The following is a 17,515-nucleotide window of genomic DNA, read 5'->3' on the forward strand; positions in this document are numbered from 1 at the left end:
GGGCCTGAAGTAGGTCGCCCACTGATTGGGTTGTTGTCATTTTGTGTGCGGCCGTGCCAGGGCTAACGTCAGTAGTATTTGTCAAAGTGAATATGTCTGACATCCAGACACTGCGCTGGCCCGGAGTCTAATGCAATGTGCTTGTGGAAGCAGACGCAATAATAGAGACAGAGAGAGGGATTTAATAATAGAGACAGAGAGAGAGATTGATTTAGAACATACCATGTTCCATGTTGCCGCTTTATAATAAGTATACTTAACACAGCAAAAAAAATATATATATATATATGACACGAGAGGGGTTTGGATTAAAGCCCAAAAATATTGGAACATCCAAGAAAGTGCAAGGTTGCAGTTCAGTTGTCAGACTACTAACCAGCATTGATTATACCACAAGACTGCATATATATATATATATCATATTTGGAATGGATGTCTACTAAATACTGTTTGGGGATTTCTCAATTGGTGTATTGATGCACTAGCTCTGTCTGTCAGAATGACCAGACACACTCCGCACAGAACCTAATGGTTCTGCCCACTCACATAATGATAGTTCATTTTAATGGACCCTTTTCCAGGCTAGCAATAATGACATAGCTAATGTCAGACTAGGACATCATGCTCATTTTTTCGTTCCACTTCAAACTTGACATTCAAATCCATAGATTCTGCATCGCAGCTTCTCTCGTATCCCCTATAGGCTACGCATGAACTGAAATGCTTTATCTGAAAGCCCATCAAATGTATGGGTTCTCAGAAATGCTGAGAAGGAAAATATCACCTGCATCAGTATCTGTGGAAAAGGTCTGGTCTGTCTTTTTAAATCAATTCATTACTTACTTTATCTGTTTCTGCATCACATATCAATTTATCAACTTACCTATTTATGATACAATTAATTTAGTTATTGTATTTTGCAGACATGTTGCAGTCACTATACATTTTGACAGGGAGAAGTACTGCAAATATACAGCTTGTCTTCAAACAGTGAACTTTGACCTTTTAACGCTGAGAGTGTGTAGGCACGATTCAACGTGCACACTTCTTTAACCCACACAGTTTACTGGTCAACAGATTCATAACACAGAGCACTTCTCAGTTATGTAACTGTGATTTAAACATGCAGACAGACACCGTCTTGCAGGATACACTCCAAGCTTCTTTAAAACTGCACTTAACATTTTAAACATTTAACGCCCCCTCGTTTAACATTTCAACTCCCTCTCTCAGTTTCCCTGTTCTGTCACTGTGCCTGTGCCTCACTGTATGGAGACTTTCTGCTCTTACACACACACACAGACACACACACGCACACACACGCACGCACACACAGACAGACACACACACTGAGCCGCTGCACGGAGTGGTGGGTGGAGGGGGAGGAGTTTGTGCCAGAGGAGGTTGAGCTGTCTACTGGGAGGTTTATAGAGTAGCAGACAGGGGGGCAGTCCCTACAAAGAGGGAATAGGTTAGAGAGAACAGTAGACAAGGAACGAGAGTAGAGAGAGAGACAGAGAGAGACAAACAGACAGACAGAGACAGAGACAAAGACTCAAAGAGAGTCTGCATGCAGCCAGCCTGGGACAGCTTGGTACTGTAGAAACAGCCAGACGTTCAACTCTAGCACTCATTTCCTCTCTGCTCCACAGCAAGCCCACCTGGTTCAGCTCAACACTGCATCATCAGAGCCAGCCCATTCTCTACATATGGAGAGGGAGCCGGCTTCTTTTCAGACACTCAGCATCTAGGTCCTGAGGAAAGGGTACTGAAGCAGAGTCCTACAGAATTTCTGGTGAGTGTTTTAGTGTTTGTCCTAGTGGTCACATTTCCAGCCAGTGATGGTAGTGGTGTTATTCATTAACTTGTGAGTAATGTTGTGAGTAATGTTGGAGATGATTTTTGTGCTCTGGGATATGTATAGGATGTGTTAGTTTGCACCTCTAAAAGCAGATGGGTTATGGGCATCTTTTAAAAAAATGTTTATCTAAGGCTGCGTTTTAGACAGGCAGCCCACTTTTGACCAATCAGATCAGCTCTGAAAATGATCTGAAGTGATTGGTCAACAGACCAATTAGTGACAAAAGATCCGAACTGGGCCGCCTGTCTAAACGCAGCCTTCGTGGTACTGACCATACTGTATGTAACAATTGAAAATGAAAGGAAAAACACAAGTGTAGATGTATGTGACATTTACAGTCATGCTGTCAGCTGAGCGATAGCCTTGATGGTGATACTTATGGCTTGTCTTTTTCCTTTGGTGGTACAGGAAGAGGAAACGTTGCAGCAACAACTTAGAGTGTATGTGATTATGGATGACTCCAGCCGTCAGTCTGAGTAGAGCATCATCCTCCATCATGGTACAGCAAAGGGGACACAAATACTTAGCAGTTATGGACAGTGATTTGAGCCAAGAGGTTTTCGTAGGACTGGGAGCAGATGAAGGGGAGGAGGTTTTTGGACCGTCGCCCTCCAACAAAGACCCCAACTGGTGCAAGACTCCCACGGGTCACATCAAGCGGCCCATGAATGCATTCATGGTCTGGTCGCAGATCGAGAGACGGAAGATCATGGAGCAGTGGCCAGATATGCATAACGCCGAGATCTCCAAACGCCTTGGCAAGCGCTGGAAACTCCTCCCCGACTACGAGAAGATCCCCTTCATCAAAGAAGCAGAGAGACTTCGGCTAAAGCACATGGCCGACTACCCCGACTACAAGTACCGGCCCCGGAAGAAGAGCAAGAGCTCCATGCCCGTGCGGGTCGGGGAAAAGGTCCCCCTGAAGACAGGCAAGTCCAACACGGGTGGTCGTGCATCCGCTTCCGCATCCTCCACAGCCACCAGCAAAGGGCTCAAGGTCCGAACGCCTTCCTCCAAACACAGAGCCAGCTTCCACGGCAATAAGTTCAAAGGTTACGACGAGGGCATCAGCGATGACGACACAGTGGATGTAGAGATGGCCAGTCAGGGAGCAAGCCAGCCAGGAGGGCAGAGGCCAGCCTTGGACGTCTTCCACCACCAGCAGGCTGCCATGACCCCTGGGCAGCAGCAACCTCATCTCACAGCCCAGCTCAGAGTCAAATTGCCCACCACCACCTCCCACCCGCCCACCTCCAACCTCCCTGTGGGCCTCTCCTCTGGGTCTCCTGTACCCCAGAGCCTCCCAGAGTCGTCCCCCAGGGTGTCCTCTTCATCGGAGTCCCGTACGCCCCTCTCCTCCACCGGCCGCTCCTCCACCCCCAGCTCCACCAGCTCCTCCTCATTCGTGTCGTCGGCCTCCTCCGACGAGGAGCTGGATGAGGAAATCTTGCATATCATCTCCAACGCCAACTTCGACAGCATGCCTATGGATTGCGCCACTCTGGACAAAGACTTTGATGCTGCGTTTCACACCAACTCGGGATCCCACTTCGATTTCCCTGACTACTGCACCCCGGAAGTGAATGAGATGATATCCGGGGACTTGCTGGTGCCCAGTATCTCTGACCTGGTGTTCAAGATCTACTGACCTTCATTCATAAAAGCCTGTGGTTTTTTGCTTATATTATTTATTTTTCCCCACCCCGAGCTTGGGCACTTCCTTTTTGTGTTCTCTCAATCAAGTCCGTAAGTGCTATTGCTTTTCTTTTCCCAGTATGCCACATCCTGATGGTCTGGTGTACAAACAGTGACATGTTTCTCAATCCAAGCCTTTTATCAAAGTTAAAATATCCAGGCACCGAACAGGAGACCATGTACAAACAGCAGAGCAGACTCTGAACAGATATGTTCCTAGTAGAGGGATAAGAGTGCTTTCAACAGTAAACCTATTCAGTATTTATTGTTTTCAGTATTAACAGGAGCATGGAGCATTGCCATGTCTTTCACGTGCATTTGTTGTATATGAAGCACCATTACAGATATGTTCTGACATAATCAACCAGAATGAAGGCAACAACTGCAGATTCACATTTTCAAATTGACAAAGTAGCCTCATTCCTGATTTATTCATGTTATCAACAAATGATCTCTAAATATCAAAGGGTAAAAAGGGAGATCACGTGAGGCATAGATAGTCCTTATGTTTCAGCTAATAGGAATCTGCAGCACTTGTCATCGGGCTTTTACAGTAGCATCAGTTAAAGTAAAGGCTCTTGCCAAGAGAGAAATCTGCTGCAGACAAGTGCCAAGGAGCCGGCCATAATTTATTTAATAATCTGTAATTAGATAACAGCACTTTCATCGCCTCGCTAATACTGCAGACTCCAAGACATGGAGTATTACGTAAACACAAGCCTTGTGTGTGTGCCTGATTCATTCCAGACAGTTGAGGCTGACCGTAGCGGTGGTTTGGTGGTTAGAGTGTGGGGCTGAGTAGTGGAGGGGGAACAGGAAGGGAGAGAGGGGAAGTGAAAGAGGGGCCAGGGGGTCGGTGATGGGGGGTGAGGAGAAGCTTTTCTTTCAGGGAGCTGTACATCTGTCCGTGCAGGCAGCAGCCTTTGTGCCGGGGTCGGAGTGAGTGTGTATGTGTGAGTGAGTGAGTGAGTGAGTGAGTGAGTGTGAGTGAGTGAGTGTGAGTGAGTGAGTGAGTGAGTGTGTGTGTGTGTGTGTGTTTGAGCTCTATTGAGCAAGCGTCTGCCAGCCGGGGTAGTGGAGAGGGGGGTAGTGTATTTAGGGGTAGATGAGGACACGGCCATCCACACACCCACCAGCTCAGTAAAATGCATGTCATGTCTGCAGTCTGGCTGCAGCTGCCTGATCAGGGCCGATTCAGCGGTGAATGGAGGAGAATCTGTCTGCCAGCTGTCCCTCCATTGACTCTCTCAGGGATCGTTTTGTCTAGAGGTCCTTCTGCCCCTGCCTCATTCATCTGCCCTGATCTGGGGATGAGATGCACGCCACCTCTCCTCCCCTCTTCTATCTCTCTTTCAAACAACCGTCGGGGGAACGAGGTGACAGAGAGAGAGAGTGAGACGGACCCCCCTTTCTCTCTCCATCCCAACATGTGACCTTTCTTCTTGTTATCCTTCTGTCCTCATTAATTACATCGCCTGGCTTTGGCACTGTGGTGAAAAGGACCAGTGTTATTTGCTTACTCTCCACCAGCAGCTGCCGAAGAGCCAGCCAGAAAGCAGCACCAAAACCCTTCCTGCAGTTCTTATCTTATATAAACTGATGCTAATCCCTCGTCAGACCGACCTTGTCAGAGCCAGTCAGCATCCTTTAACAGAGGCTGCCCCACGCGTTGCAGTGTGTCTCTGGAGCAGGCCATGGAGAGGCAGGAGACAGGGGATATGTGATGGAACCATGGGGGATACACTGGGAGTTTGTTTTCAGACCAAGATGCACTGTTTAGGGTTGTGTCTTAATGACTGTGTGGTATAGGGATCATGACGAGAACAGGATTGGGTTTTGTGTTGTGTTCCTCTTCAGTCCCTCCCCCCAGGAAACGCCTGAAGGAACCAATGCTTGTTTATGAGCGACAGTGTTTTCAGTTCCTTGTGGTGAGAGAACTGCACCATAACCTTTACAGTACAATGTCTTCATTAGCAAAAAAACGAACAAAAATAAAAATCAGGTAACTTGTTTCTGAACTGGAAGGTGGCTTCCTGCGTAAATATCAATGGTAGGAGAAGATAGATGAAGGTTAAAAAAAAAAAAAAGAAAAAAAAGAGAGATGGTTCTACTACGAACAGAGGCCTTTAAGAATCCATAAAACAACACTGATTAATTTTTTCTGTTACATATAGGTAGGAGTTCCTTTAAAAATATTGGAAGGATACCATTTGAACGGTAAATAATCCAGAAACAACAACATCCAACCTCCATCTAAAAGTGAACTGCAATCGAGGTTTTAGACATACTGCATGTGTCCTAGTAATAAAAAAGTGATCGCTAGTATTCTGTACTGTTAATACACACTGATATTGGTTTACATAGACAAAGTACGGCAAACTATTCCTGAACAAATCAGTATTCAGGGATGAAACAGGTGAAATTACAAATACAGATTCAGCAAAAATGTCTTGGTTCACCAGTTGAAAGGGTATTTCACCTCTTGATTATGTACATGATACAGTACAATATATCCCATGTTCTGTCTGGTTATAATAGTATTACTCAACAAACCTACAGTACCGTACAGTGTAATGGAGCCAATACTGAATTCAACACCAGCAGCCTAAAACTGGACTCAGGACTAAGGTAACAGCTCACTGTGGAACTGATCCTATGAGTTTTAGTCATTCTATTGTGCTGTATATTAGATCATGCATCTGAAAAAAATATGTACCAGCAAAATTATTTGATACTGCTGAGTTATACCTTTTCAAAGATGTAATGTTTGAAAGTACAGTATGTATCAATCATTCAGGTGCATTTAAGTGTAAATAAAATATTTATTTAATTACATAAAAATGTTTTTAAAAAAGCAAAAGGTTGAAAAGGGACACCCTTGACAGAAACCTAACCAGCATTTCCAATTATTTATTTAATACTTGTGTTTTTTATTAGAATACTTCTAGGCTCATTTTATTTTACTTTTTCATATTTTAGAAAGAGAGCTAGAAACCGGCCTAGACAACTCACAGATGGGCTCTGGCAAATTAGTGTCAGAGTGATAAATGCAAAAAGCTGTGGAGAAATGAAGCTGGGTAAAAACACCCATCTGGTGTGCACCTCCTACTCTGGGCCGGCCTTTGATGAATAGCATTCCCTGAGACAGAAATACAAGGACAATGCAAATTTCATCGAGCCGTCGGCCTCCCTCTCCTACCACCCCACCCCACCCCACCCCCACCCACCCCTTCCCCCTCACATCGCAAGTGGGGCATAGCAGCCCCCGCCATACTGAGCATGACTGTCTGACTGTCTGTCTCCAGCTACAGCGTCTTGCATGTGGCTGCCACCACGGTGACCAGAGGCCCCCAGCAGGACCAGTCCAGGGCTATAGGGGTCCACAGGGGCCACTCTCAACCTCAGGGTCCTAGTAGGACTTAACTTACCATTCCTTTAAACCACACCGACCTGACAACACAACAGCAGCACTGGGAGACCCGGCTTGCTGCACACAGAAGTAGCCAAAATATGACCATGATGCCTCACATACAAGTACATATTGTTTACAAGGTTTTACAGTATTATAGTCTGAGCTGAATACAGAATGTTTCCTCCGTTTTCATCCTCGCAGCAAGGGTTATTTTGATTTGTTTACAATGTCAATTATGATTTGTAGTCTATTCACCAGCACGTTTTGGTCTTAGTCGTGGCAAATTGTAACAAAACCTATTTCTGCGACATAAAACAAACTGAATCTTGTTTAGCTGAAAATATGCTTGTGTTGAACTTTGATTCCTCAATGTTATTGTAAAACAGGGGAAATGGGGATGTTTAAATATATTTTAATGTGTTACAAATGCATTGCTTCCAGCAGTACTCTCCAGAGTGTACTAGTCTGAACAAACTGTCTAATCAAATCCATAAGGCTCACCCCTATTCATCCGTATATAGATATATATTGGCATACATTTTAAGATCTGTGTTGATAAATGTAATTGGTCGATAAGTAGAACCAAAATTCTTGACATTGCATTGATAATAGGTATGCATGTACAAATACTAAATGTCTTTAACAATGGGAGTAATTGCACTTCGTATAGCCTCCCATGCAACACTTGTATTGAAAACCAGGGGAAAATGGTGGAAAAAGTCATTTAGAAAAATGCATCACTATGCTAACAAAACTTAATGCTAATATTGTCATATTGGAACCCCCCCTCTGCTGTGTAGACTGTCATTCCTGCACTATTCATTATGGATTGGTGCATAACAAACATGATGTGTTTCTATCAATCAGTCATTTGCTGTATTGCAATTCCATAAAGCTCATTTAATCTGTGTGCAAAATGGTTCAACAGCTAACCATCTCGTTCATCTTAGTATCGCGTTTGACCAATAATTAGCATTGCTTTATCATGTATATGTATGCTTTTTGTAGTGTGGTACATTCAGCTGTTCTGACAGCGAGTATGTGGATAGAAATCAAAGCACTTTGTTGTAAATATGTACGTAGATCTGAGAGACGCCATTTTTCATTTTGGATAGAGTTATCAGTGTAATGACACTCCATCACTGAATAAACTGTTACAGTCAACATCGGATGTCTTCTGTGTCTGTCTTAAACTCTTTGTCTCTGTATCAAACGACGGTGGAGTGTGGAATATTCTAAACTGCCTTCCTTATGGGGTTTTAACAGTTGGCTTCCACTGTGACAACGTTATGTGACTGTTGTTTCCCTCTGTGTCTGTCAGGATGCAGATGTTCTTGTGGTCAACTTAAGAAACTTGAACACTCGCACTCATGATGTCATCCACGGTACGTGTACACGAGATAAATGTGAGGTGCACACTGAAACCCCCATCACACACTGACTGAAAACCCACCACAACACATTCTCAGAAGCATTTCTTAACACTTAAACTGTGGCATTACTGTTTTTTTCAGCACCGTGAAGAAAATACAAGAAAACAATTATTGAGCTAGGGATTAATCCCAAATCCAACTGAGTGACAAAAATGTTTCTAAAGGGGAATTATTTGGTTGACTAAATAATGTGTGCCCTTCTGGATTCCCATTCAGAATTCTAGCCTGGGTCAGCCGGGCTCCTATAGCCAAAGGCCATGTTTGACTGCTTATGCTGATGGGGGTGACATTTATCCCTTTTCTGTCACTTCAGAGACTTACACACGAAGCAGTGTGGTGAATCAAGCAGACGTGCAGTGTGCTCTGCACAGTCATGTCAGCTCCAAACTCAAATGTGGGTTAAACAAAACAGCAAATGGTATTAACTGCTGCTGAAATAGGGGCCGCACTAGGAATTCAGACCATTTCAGGGGTGACTGACACTTTGTGCATTGTGAGAGTGAGAGACAGTGTATTGTCGGAGCGAGCGGGCAGCGTGCAGACAGAGTAGATGTGGTTGGTTGGGTGAAAGTTTGATGTGTGTCATGCTTTTGATTCCCTGATTCTAATAAGCTGATTTGGTGAGAAACACCTGAGAGGATTACTCAAAGGATAATAGGTAGTAGCAGCTCTCACATTAGATTGGATGCTTGTCACTCACTACCACCCCCTCCCTACTCTTTCCTCCCTCTCCACAGCATACACTAGTTTACCCTGGAGTCACACCATAATGTCTGACAAATAGCACTTTCCTCATGCCCTGAATACACAAAATGCACAAAGCTAACTATATGAACATGAAATCCCAGGGCAAGGTGCTACATCGGTTCTACTGATGTTGTGAAGGTTGCGTGTGACCTCTCTCATCAGGGCCCACCAAGGGGGTACAGGGCGACTGGCATCCATTTTGTTTTAATACCTGGACCCTTTGACCCTAACAGCCCTCTTTAGAGCAGCCCACAGTGATAAATGCCCCCAAAAGTGTGTCTGCCTGGTGAAAACAGCCTCATCTGTGGAACAGTTTATTGAGTTACGGGGAGCTTAGGTAAGCACATAGCTGTTTTACTGGCTGATTCATTGGAAGCTTATATTTCACTGGGACCAAATACCAATGGCTCCGACGGAATTTGTCAATAAAGGAGCATTTCTGCACCACTTTTCTCCCTGGTCAGAGAAAGTTAAAAGTACTGCTCTGTCCCTCCTGATTTATAAATCTTCCCCAGGGATACAGAGTCCTGATAGGAAAAGAATGATGTCCTTGTAAACTGCTGTGTCAGTCCACTCAGGTCCATACCAGGATCAATTAGCGAGACCTAATTGCTGTTCTTCCAATTACACAGTCATAAGCAGAGAGACATGGTTATTGCTAGGGAGCTCCGAAGGACTAAAGGAGAGTCCTCCTACATAGCCTGGCGAGTGAGGAGGCAAGGATTGACAGGGAACGCATGGGTGTATTTGTGGGAGTTTTTGAGAGCGCGTAAAAGTGTGTGTGCTAGCGTGTGTGTGCTTATGTGTGGGTGCGTGCGTCCAGTGTATGTGTGATCTTGGTGTATTTTTGAATGTGTGTGGTGCTCCTAAGCAGCAAAACAGCCAGTCCAATGTACCAGACAGACAATTAGGGTCCTGTCTGTGCCGTGGTGTGATCTCTCAGATGAGGCTGCAGAAGCTGCATTCGTCTCCCCTGACCTGGGTCTGACTGCGAGTGCCGCTGGAGATTCAGACTGCAGTACACAGTCAGTCAGTGGCTGTGTCCCAAATAGAGTTCTGGTCAATAGAGTTCTGGTCAAAAGAAGTGCGCTATATAGGGAATAGGCTGCCATTTAGGACACAGCCAGTGACTAAGTGTTTCCAGATTAAGAGAGCTCTGTCTGGGATGAAACAGCGCTCAGAGCAAAACGCTGTTGCAGCTCCTCTCTCTCTCTCTCTCTCTCTCTCTCACTCTCTCACTCTCTCACTCTCTCTCTCTCTCTCACTCTCTCACTCTCTCTCTCTCTCACTCTCTCTCTCTCTCACTCTCTCTCACTCTCTCTCACTCTCTCTCACTCTCACTCACTCTCTCTCACTCTCACTCTCTCTCACTCTCACTCTCACTCTCACTCTCACTCTCACTCCTCCCTCCATAGGAAGACCTCAAGTGGAGTTTCATGTCTGGCCTTTTGAAAAAAAGCGGGGTAGACACACAAGATGCTTAAGGAGACCAGGCTACATGAGTGGGCTTCTTATAAATCTAGTTATTCTCTGGATCCCTTCACATGCACACACAAACACAGATAATGAAAAACAACCGTCACCATGTGTTTGCCCACTGGAGAAAGCTGAGATAGACTACAGGATTTGAGTGAGGTAGGAGACATTGGTGTGGACAGATTTGGACTGGCTGTCCCCTTTGGGCCAGTCTAGTAGCATCTCCAGACAGGCTGCGTTACGGTGTGAAGGGGGCCAGAGGAGGCCACGCACTGCCAGAAGGGGACAGCACGGAGGCTGTAAGGAGCGGAGCGGGCCAACAGCTGGCCCCATGCTCAGCGTCCAGGCAGCAAGCCGCTGCACAACAGGACTGTCCTGAAAGCCAATACAGACACACAGCAAGACCAAGGCTGTGTCCCAAATGGCATCCTATTCCCCATGTAGTGCACTACTTTAGTCCATGGGGCTATGGTTAAAAGTAGTGCACTCCATAGGGAATAGGGTGCCATTTGGGATGCAGCCCAAGTCTGCTTCCACTGCTACCGGAGCCTAGAAGTCTATGGAACAGTCACCCTCAGTCTGTATAGACAGTGGACAACTTATAGGCCACTCCAGATAAGTGCAGATTGGAAAGTGCAAACTGTTTATGTGCATTCATCCAAGTTCATTATTTTTGACAGGCTCCAATTAGACATAGCTAGTTAGATTCCGTATGGCATGCACATACATGACAGTCACAACAACACATTGCATTTGTCAGGAGTTGACTGTTTTCTGCTACCAACAGTAACACCTCTTGTCTTGAGCCTAGTTCCCTTGAGTTGTAGGTGTTCAAAATAGTGACAACAGCAGCATTTTTAAAGGGCTGGCAATATACACACCATGTATCACAGAAACGTCTGTAGATGTTATATTGTCATGAACTGCACCAGTTCTCATTTCCTGGGAAAGTCATTTGAGCACTGACACCTTCATAAGTCTTATCTGATCATGCGCGCACGTGTGTGTGTGTGTGTGTGTGTGTGTGTGTGTGTGTGTGTGTGTGTGTGTGTGTGTGTGTGTGTGTGTGTGTGTGTGTGTGTGTGTGTGTGTGTGTGTGTGTGTGTGTGTGTGTGTGTGTGTGTGTGTGTGTGTGTGTGTGTGTGTGTGTGTGTGTGTGTGTGCCTGCGTGCGTGTCCTTCCATGTTTTAGTTTGTATTTTTGTGCATGCTATAAAAGCATCATTCATGCAGTCCTGTACATTTCCGTAAAAGCTATTGTACCACTTCAACCTCAGCTGGCCTGAGCCCAACTTTATAGTGATAGATGCAGAAACATACCACTTCACCCACAAATTTACAACTAACCAAAACAGTCCCGTCTGCCCTGCGCAGGTTAGTGTTTTTCGTCATGGATCTTGTTCTGGAGGAAGCCCTGCGGAGTGGTCACCAGCTGACATGGCCACAAAGACATAAAATATTATTTTAAACTTAACCCTAACCTTAACCTTAGTCTTAACCACACTGCTAACCCTTAACTTAAATTAAGACCAAAAACCACATTTTTGTTTTCATTAATTTTTACAATACAGACAATTTTGACTTTGCAGCTAGCCATTCTATTGGAAATCCCATAGTTCTGCCTCCAGGGTACGATTCATGACAATAAACATCAACCTGTCCTGCCTAACCTTTAATGGCTTCTACACCTCATGCATTGCAATCTCTGCAGTGCTAGTAGCTTACTACCCACATCATTGACTTGTTATATAAAGGGCAACAACATTTGGTGACATTTCCTCTCACTGCCTGAGGTGATTGCTGAAGTCACATTCAATTGAACACTGAAAAATATAGACCGCATCATCGACTTGTTTGAATAAAATGATTTGATTCTCAGAACGTGTCATGGTATTAGTTGGAATAGTTTTGAATAGGTGAGATCAATGCCTAGGCTACATCTGAAGAAGCCTTGTAGGACTATGCATACCTTTCCAGTTGTATGTCAATGACGGTAGGCTCAAGCCCAGACGTATAGACTTTAGGACAAGCAATCATTCTTAGGCACGTCCCAAATGGCACCCTTTTCTCTACACAGAGCACTACTTTTGACCAGAGCCCTATGGGCCCTAGTCAAAAGTAGTCCACTATACAGGGAATAGGGTGCCATTTGGGACGCCCTTTACATTAGCATTTCCAGGGAGGCAGTGTAGCGGTAGCCTACATGTCTGGACAAGTCTTGCATCAACAGGATAGGCACAACCAATCTGGCAACCTGCTTCTGGCTATGACCCACTTCTCTGCACACTGACCTTCAGTGGTGGAGGACATTCTTCAGACACACATAGACACAGACAGGCAAACAAACATGATATACACTGACACCTACACGCCACCACATACACACATGCATAGCGTATATACAGACACACAAGATTGTAAATGTGTATCAGTCTTTTAAAAATGTAGTTGGATAAATAAACAAGGATGTGCCCCTGTATGATATGGAATTAAAGTTGGTTGTAAAATGACTAACTGCAATACCATTCAGTATTGTATAGCCAATGTATAGCAATGTAAAACATTAATACACATTTCCCACTGTTCTGTGCATGTAATGTGAACTCTCGTGTGAAGAGATCTATGGCAGATGAGTGCAGATGAGTAAGACAGCGTGGGTGCATTCTCAGACACATGACTCACACCACAACACACAGACACACTGCTCAGCTCGGCTTGTCAACACAAACCATTGGCTGACAGTAGAGACAACATGCAGTACTTGTATGTGCACACACACACACACACTCACACACACACACACATCCTCCCCACCTGGATGCATCTACGCACGTTGCAAAGGCTCATGGGTTTGTAGGCCACTGCTTATCTCTGAACTCACGTCAAATCAAGATGGAGATGTCCTTTGTCTCATTACAAGCATCCTGGGGTTCAGAGCCTGCCCTAGATGTCAATTCTCTCATCAAAAATGACATTGCAAGACAAAGAGGTCAGATACCTCCTTACTGTACATTTTCTTGTACAATGTCTGCCATTTTGTCAAATGAAGTTCAAAACTTCATTTTAGTTCTTATTTGCACATAAGTCTGGGAGAAGTCTGAGGGAAGGACACTGCAGTAGTTTTAGCAGGCCTCATCATCCTCCACCACGCCTCCTGTGGATGTTGTTTACGCTTGGCCCAAATGGATTCCCTTTTAATCCTATGTACGCCGGTGGATTTACCCACTTCTCCCTGGGTTTACAGTTAAATGTGAGGCCTGGATCCCCTTAAGCCCAGTCTAAGCCCTTTAAAAAGGATGCTGGAGTTTTGGACCGTAGCAAAACGCAACGCTCTCTCTCTCTCTCTGGCCGCTCTCTGCATGCTCTGTCTCTGCCTTCTGATTCAGAGGCTGTGGAGTGGCTTATTAAATCAAATCATGGACTCGTCTGCTGCTCATCACAGGAAGTGCAAGCCAGAGGATTTCATCTCATAGAAAGAAAAAAACAATATAGAGAGAAGGAAGTGGAAATCGGGTTATACTGTATAAACTGCTTCCATCATTTCCCATCTTGTATGGACTTTGTGTGGATCTATCAGCAGGGTTTCTATAGATTTAGTGGGGAAAAACAGATTAACCTCAATACATCCCCAACACATTAAAGCCTTAAAATAATCACTGTTACATCCATGAGTTATACCACGTATTACCACCGCACTGTAGCTAGATACGCTTTTCTTTTTCTAATCAATTGTAAACACGCTAAAAGTGAATTTGCATGCAGGGAATATAGGATCCACGATTGATAACGTTTCCAATTTCCAGGGATTAGGAGATGAAAAGGTCACATGTTTATTGTGTTTTTGGTGGTTTCACAGGGAATGTTTATTTGGATTTACAATACCACATGCTGGTTTGTCCTGACCCTTCATGAGCTTGAAGGCCAAATGCAGATGTTTTTATATGAATATATTAGAATTTCTGGGTAACAATTAAGTACCTTACTGTAACAGATTTCCCTTAAAATGGATTTAAAAAATCTATTTTTTTGCAAAAAACGGTTTCTCAAGCAAGAATTGTCCTTGTCTGTTAGTGGTCTGAGTGGAGAGGGGAAAACTGAAAACTAGCTGTTATTAGCAGAGAGGTTTGGAACTCTCTTTGTTATTGGCCTATTAACCAATTTACCACATGGTGATGTCACCATTGAAAGCCAAAACTCCCGCCCATGCAAACCTGCTGATTGGAAGGTCCATTGTAGATTGTATTTTCAAGCAGCAACTATCAGGAAATAATACTGATCAAATGCTTTCACACTTTTAAAGTGTTAGTTTCATCAGCCGTAGTACAATATGATATAAAACAGAATTTTGACTGCACTGGGCCTTTCATAATGAGATAGATGTGTGGGAATATTGCCAGCTCCTACTGTATTGCTCTATTGTTATGTTCTATAAGAATTCTTACCAGTGCTGAATACTTCCACCAGCAAAGGGTTAGAACACAGTTATGTCACTGTAGCAGGGTTGAAACCACAGAACCAGAATGAGATTCTATTTCTACACAGAATAAACGGTGCCATCTGGAACCTAAAAAAAAGTTATTTGGCTGTCCCCATAGGATAGCCCTTTGGAGAACCCTTTTTGGTTGCAGGAAGAACCCTTTTCACAGAGGGTTTTACATGGAACCTAAAAGGGTTCTACCTGGAACCAGAAACGGTTCTCCTATTGGGACAGCCAAAGAACCTTTTTGGAACCATTTTTTCTAAGAGTCTATGGTTGGAACACTGCTGTTACGGCCCAGTGACAAAACCCAATGAAAGCTAAGGGAATCTGCTTAGGCCACCACATTGTATGTACAAATCTGTCATATCTCGTGCTTTTTTCATACCAGTGCCTGACTTTGGAGCTACATAATCGTCTTATCAAAATGGCTGGTGAGAAAGCTATCTTACAAACAGAGATCTGACCTTTACATGTAGCATAGATTATTTTCACTACGACTGAACCATTCAGTCTCATGAGGGTGTCAATTGGCTCTGAGGGGCCCTGACTGTCTTTTGATGACCCTGACTGTCTTTTGATTGGGTGGTCTAATCTAATCTGTCTGTTCCAATACAAATACTATAAGAATTTTTTCTCTCATCTTTTGATTTGACCAAGTCTTGTTGCCAGTTGTGTTATTATAAAACCACATAAGTCATCTGAACAAGTGTGATAATGTAGTAATCCTGATGCTCTGCTTTCCTGACCTTCCTGTAAGGTCAAATCATCCTATAGGTTCAATATGTCATATTGGCCTATGAGCACAGAGCCACAGGCACATAGCATAAGGAAGCTTAAACCCACCACATCATGATATTATGATTCGCCTCACGGATGGCAGGCCGAGTCCACATCAATCACAGAAATGCCACCCCAATAACTTCGCCGCAGCACGTATGACAAAAAGCGCCATGCTCAAGACTCCCCAGCCTACCAATGTCCTCAGCAGAATTTCAATGGGGTTACACTCCCATTTCAATCAATAACAATCTGAAGACACAACATGCAGCAAGGTCTCCAAAGTGTGAATAAATAAGCATAAGAACATAAGCCTCTTATACTTGAATCCAGGTCATAGTTCATAATGTACATTTAGTCTGGGGGATTAAGGAGCTATAATATAATGTCGGTCTAGTTTTAGTAAGTGTAGCCGTGACAACCACGATGACAGACACCTAAGCCAGTGGCATTTAACCACTGTGACCTGGCTGGGAGGGAAATTAATCTGAAGGTACAGATAGATATAGGATGTTAATTTGACCAGTTTCTCACAGCAGGAAAATAATGAATAGTGAATTCTTGTGTGGATCACAATTAATGGACATTTTTGTAGGGTTTGAAACATTTTTAGTTGGGCCAAATCAAGTATTTTATTTATTTTATTTTTTTGTTGAATTTTACCCCATTTTCTCCCCAATTTCATGGTATCCAATTGTTTAATACCTACTATTTTGTTTCATCGCTACAACTCCCATACGGGCTCGGGAGAAACAAAGGTTGAAAGTCATGCGTCCTCCGATACACAACCCAACCAAGCCGCACTGCTTCTTAACACAGCGCGCATCCAACACGGAAGCCAGCCGCACCAAAGTGTCAGAGGAAACACTGTGCACCTGGCAACCTTGGTTAGCATGCACTGCGCCCGGCCCACCACAGGAGTTGCTGGTGCGCAATGAGACAAGGATATCCATACCGGCCAACCCTTCCCTAACCCGGACGACACTAGGCCAATTGTGCGTCGCCCCACGGACCTCCCGGTCGCGGCCTGTTGCGACAGAGCCTGGGCACGAACTCAGAGTCTCTGGTGGCAGTACAGTGCCCTTAACCACTGCGCCACCCGGGAGGCCCGAAAATCAAGTATTTTAAAGTGAAAATTAAAAACTTAAGACACATTTTTAAACCTTGAATACACTACAAGTGATTCAATCCTTGACTACACTACATGCTATGCAGGACATTTCCTGCAACAACAGGGTGATCAAATTAAGATCCTACATCTGTATGAACTGTGACCTCCATTTTACATCTGAATAGAATACAATGCCCTGGTTTTTGTCCATAACCGCTTAAAAGGTGTTGCACCTTGGTCGTTCAAAAACAAATGAAGTCAAGACACCCGGTGTATCGGCAGCGCCTTCGACAGGAATTACTGAAGAATGTTTCAGAATGATTTTGTATGCACAACTTACCTGATTTACGTCACAAGACTGAAAAGATCAGCCAATATGTCGTAACATAACAAATATCATATTCCACAATACACACGTATCTTACTACAGCAGTGCTGAAGACACAGAGAGCCACAGTCGTTCTATTACTGCAGTCCTACGGGGAGACCAACTGACATTTCCCATAACTGAGGCCTATATGTAA

At 44.2% G+C, this 17,515-nt stretch overlaps 1 protein-coding gene across 1 annotated transcript; it reads left to right on the forward strand.

Moving 5' to 3' along the window:
• Positions 1–1,470: 1,470 nt before the first annotated feature.
• LOC124003590 (transcription factor SOX-4-like) lies at positions 1,471–4,359 on the forward strand. The gene is made up of 2 exons (XM_046311959.1): positions 1,471–1,795; positions 2,270–4,359. The coding sequence occupies exon 2, from the start codon at positions 2,316–2,318 to the stop codon at positions 3,507–3,509; it is 1,194 nt and encodes a 397-aa protein (XP_046167915.1). The 5' UTR covers positions 1,471–1,795; positions 2,270–2,315; the 3' UTR covers positions 3,510–4,359.
• Positions 4,360–17,515: the final 13,156 nt, after the last annotated feature.

Source organism: Oncorhynchus gorbuscha, linkage group LG18, assembly GCF_021184085.1.
Source record: "Oncorhynchus gorbuscha isolate QuinsamMale2020 ecotype Even-year linkage group LG18, OgorEven_v1.0, whole genome shotgun sequence".
NCBI lineage: Eukaryota > Metazoa > Chordata > Actinopteri > Salmoniformes > Salmonidae > Oncorhynchus > Oncorhynchus gorbuscha.

Coding starts and splice junctions, on each gene's coding strand:
- LOC124003590 (XM_046311959.1), top strand. CDS start 2,316: ATGACTCCAGCCGTCAGTCTGAGTAGAGCATCATCCTCCATCATGGTA.